Here is a 3,803-nt window from a genome sequence, read left to right as displayed (position 1 = left end):
TAGTGTTTGGAGTGCTCCACTCAGGCTGTTTAGTTACAGACTCCTCTTGGGGCAGGGAAGTCAAGTCAGATTGCTTGTACAGTCAGGTTCTCCAAGGTGTTCATGTGTAGAGGTGAGCAGAAAGTAATGGCAAGCTTGTCATGACAGGCAAGTCTGGAAGCTGTAGCTCAGTGTCTGTGGCCAAAAGCTATTCTCTGGGAGGGCAGTCAGTTTCAGCTCAGTAAGAGGCTTCTTGGAAGGGACTGAATGAATTATTTCCCATGAGGTGGGCTGGGGCTTATCTAGCCTGCACCCATACAGTGTTTCTTTGTATATAAAGTACACAGGCTGAGCTGCCAGTCAAGGTGCCCCTCTTCTACCAAGTAGAGCAGGAGATTTCATTCCATTTATTATGCCAAAAAACTTTCTCCTGAAGAGGTACAATTAAAGGCCACAACTTGAGCTGGACTATGCAGTACCCTCCAGGACTGAAAGAAGCAAGCTTACCTGAATGGATTGTAGGCAACTATCTCTGGTGTCAGAGGAACTGAGGTCAGTGGCAGGTAGGCTGGGGACATAGATGGTAAGGAGCAATTCCCTAGTGGTGAATGTTCCCACTCTCCACAGTCCAGGACTCTCTAGACTCTTGAAGGGCTCACAGTCCTGTGTGTTGATTTTTAGCACTTTCAATAGTCTTTTTTCAACTGGAGGTTATTCTAGCCCAAAAAAAAAAGGAGAGAGAGAGAGAGAGAGAGAGAGAGAGAGAGAGAGAGAGAGAGAGAGAGAGAGAAAAAAAGAAAGAAAGAAAAAGGAAAGGAAAAGTTGTACCCACCAGCAGCGCAGCAAGGGATATTGTCGCAGTTCTGACTCTTGTTGGCCTCTCTGTGTTGCATTCCTTCACCCTGTATAGTGCTCAAGCCCCATTTAATATGAAGTGCTTATAATCTACTATCAGACAAGGAGGGTCAAGTAATTTATTTATATGCAATATTTATATAGAAAGGTGAAAAAAAGGTTAGAATAACATTTCTAGGTTTCATGACTGACATTTGGGGAAAGGGGCTATAGTTCCTGTGATCTTTCTTACGGAAGAGGAATTCTTAGCTTCTATGACCTGCTTTTGGGGATTAAGAGGAACAGGAGGAGGATCGCTAAGAAATGGTGTGGAAAACATTGCCCTTCTAATGTCCTTCCATTCCAAGTACTCAACATGCCAAAGTGCCACACATTGGAGTATTATTTTCTGAGCCCCAAGATCATGCAAGGGACACATAACTATGTCTAGAGAGTTTTGATGGTCCAAAGTAGCATTTTGTGTATGAGGTGTGAGGGTTCAGGATAGTTTTGTTATCTAATGGGTAAAGGCTAGGGGTGCTGTTCATTCTAAACTAAACAGACTATACAATAAAACAAAACTTCTCTCATGTATATGTCAATAGTGCCAAGGTTTAGAGTTCCTAATTTTTATGAATATGTTTGTGGAACAAAGGAAGGGATGAAAGGTAATTAACACTAATCAGATTCTTTTTATGTCAAGCACAGTTCTAATACTTTATGTGAATCAACTTATTTAATTCTCACAACAACCCAATGTGATAGCTTTTATGAGTCTTGAGTGTCTGTTAATTTTCTGTTAACCTCTTTACTATAACATCTTTTTTGCAAGGTAGTAAACTGATGATTTAATACTTTAATGTGATTCTACAGGCTATTATGAATAAACTAGAAATAGCAAGTGACTATACTCATGGACTTTCCTCTTCTAGAACTGTATAGGGCATGAATAGCATAATGACAAAGGGAACATTGGTACTTTGTTGTGGGAACTAGTTCTTCTTGGTGGAAAATAATAATATGAGTTGAACTTTAATTCTCAAAAGACCCAATGTTAGGTCTACAGCACATTGTGTAAACATAGGCTCAATAATTTCTATCCCTTAGGAGCAGAACCAACCTCAGAGGAAATCATAAGAGAGAATAATTTTTTTTGCTTCTAATCCATTTTCCCAGAAGCACGAAATAGATCTCATTTGATTGAGGAAATATTTGGAATCTCATAGAAGGTTGTTGCCTTCCTTATTGATGTGAAGAGAACCTTTTGGAGATATTTCCCTGACATGTTTCCCAAGCTCCCACTCCTAGCAGGTCAGAGACAGAATTGTGCTGGTGACTGTTTCCCCTTGATCATCACAAAATTGGGCCCCTCAGAACAGTAAGAAGGAAGGAGCTTTGAAGTCCAGCAACAGTGAAGTTTCCAGGGGAAGAAAGGTGAGCATTGAATCATATTTGTTTTGATAATCTCCCTTTAAACCCAATGCATTATATTTCATAGGTTCTGGAAAACACTACTTATTTACTGCTTGTTTAAGTTCTAATCATTAGCAAAAATAGAAGAAAAGGGAGGAAATGATGCTCAGAGACCTTGTGGGGGTCTTATCACATTCTAATGGCTAGAGACACACATCATGAGTGGGAGAAGGAGGAAATGGGGATTCTTCTGGAATCTACATGGAAAAGTCTTATTCTTTAAATGTCTTACTATGTCTACAGATAATCCTGTGCTTAGAAACCAGCACCTCCAACTCTTCCTGTGGGTTAAGTGGGGAATGGGGTTCATTGTAAAAGTAACCTTCTACCCCTATTCCTACAGATCTCATCCATGGAGCAAATGGCTTTGGAAAATGTTTCTTCAGTGACAGAGTTTATTCTTATGGGATTAACAGACCAACCTGAGCTCCAACTGCCCCTCTTTTTCCTATTTTTAGTCAACTACATAGTCACTGTAATGGGAAATTTGAGCTTATTGAATCTTATTTTCCTAAACCCACACCTTCATACACCAATGTACTTTTTTCTCTTCAATCTGTCCTGCATTGATTTCTGTTATTCATTTGTCTTTACCCCCAAAATGCTGATGAGCTTTGTTTCAGAGAAGAACATCATCTCTTTCACTGGATGCATGACACAGCTGTTTTTCTTCTGTTTATTTGTCAACTCTGAGTCCTATGTTCTGACAGCCATGGCCTATGATCGCTATGTAGCCATCTGTCAGCCCCTGCAGTACACAGTCATCATGTCCCCTAGGACCTGTTCTCTGCTGATGGCCAGTTCATACTTGATGGGGCTTGCTGGTGCCATGGCCCATACAGGTTGTATGCTAAGGCTGATCTTTTGTGATTCCAACACCATCAACCACTACATGTGTGACATCTTCCCCCTCCTCCAGCTCTCCTGTAGCAGCACCTACGTCAACGAGCTTGTGAGTTACATAGTTGTAGGTACAGTTGTCATTTTATCTAGCCTCATTATCTTAATCTCATATGCATTGATTCTTTTTAATGTCATTCATATGTCATCTGGTAAGGGTTGGTCCAAAGCCATGAGCACCTGTGGTTCTCACATAATAACTGTTGGCCTCTTCTATGGATTTGGATTACTTGCTTATGTCAAACCTAAATCTGCTGAGTCTGTGAGCCAGGGGAAATTCTTTTCAGTATTTTATACTCTTGTGGTGCCCATGCTAAATCCCCTCAGTTATAGCCTCAGAAATAAGGACATCAAACTTGCTCTGAAGAAAACCTGGAAGAGAATCACAAGCTGAATGAACTCTTGGGTTACCATTTCCCAGAAACAACACAAGTTTCTCCTTTTCCTTCTCTTATTACTTTCCTTTTATTCCTCTTCTTCTCTTCATTTTTATTCCTATAATCTGAATAGTATTTCTACTGAAATATCTTTTCTTCTCCATGTTATCTAAGTCTTTGGCTATTCTTTTTTTGTTTTTGTCTTGCGGGACTGAGGTTTGAACTCATGCTTTGCACTTC

The 3,803-nt window shown here is 40.2% G+C and overlaps 1 protein-coding gene across 1 annotated transcript; it reads left to right on the top strand.

Moving 5' to 3' along the window:
• The first annotated feature begins 2,623 nt into the window (after positions 1 to 2,623).
• Positions 2,624 to 3,580, top strand: LOC141410395 (olfactory receptor 8C8-like). Its single transcript, XM_020153832.2, has one exon. The coding sequence runs from the start codon at positions 2,639 to 2,641 to the stop codon at positions 3,578 to 3,580; it is 942 nt and encodes a 313-aa protein (XP_020009421.1). The 5' UTR covers positions 2,624 to 2,638.
• The last annotated feature ends 223 nt before the right edge of the window (positions 3,581 to 3,803 follow it).

Source organism: Castor canadensis, chromosome 2 (genome assembly GCF_047511655.1).
Source record: "Castor canadensis chromosome 2, mCasCan1.hap1v2, whole genome shotgun sequence".
NCBI classification, from domain to species: domain Eukaryota; kingdom Metazoa; phylum Chordata; class Mammalia; order Rodentia; family Castoridae; genus Castor; species Castor canadensis.
This window is presented reverse-complemented; position numbering and strand designations above follow the sequence as displayed.

Excerpts from the sequence above, each read along its gene's own strand:
- LOC141410395 (XM_020153832.2), top strand. The coding sequence starts at position 2,639 with ATGGAGCAAATGGCTTTGGAAAATGTTTCTTCAGTGACAGAGTTTATT.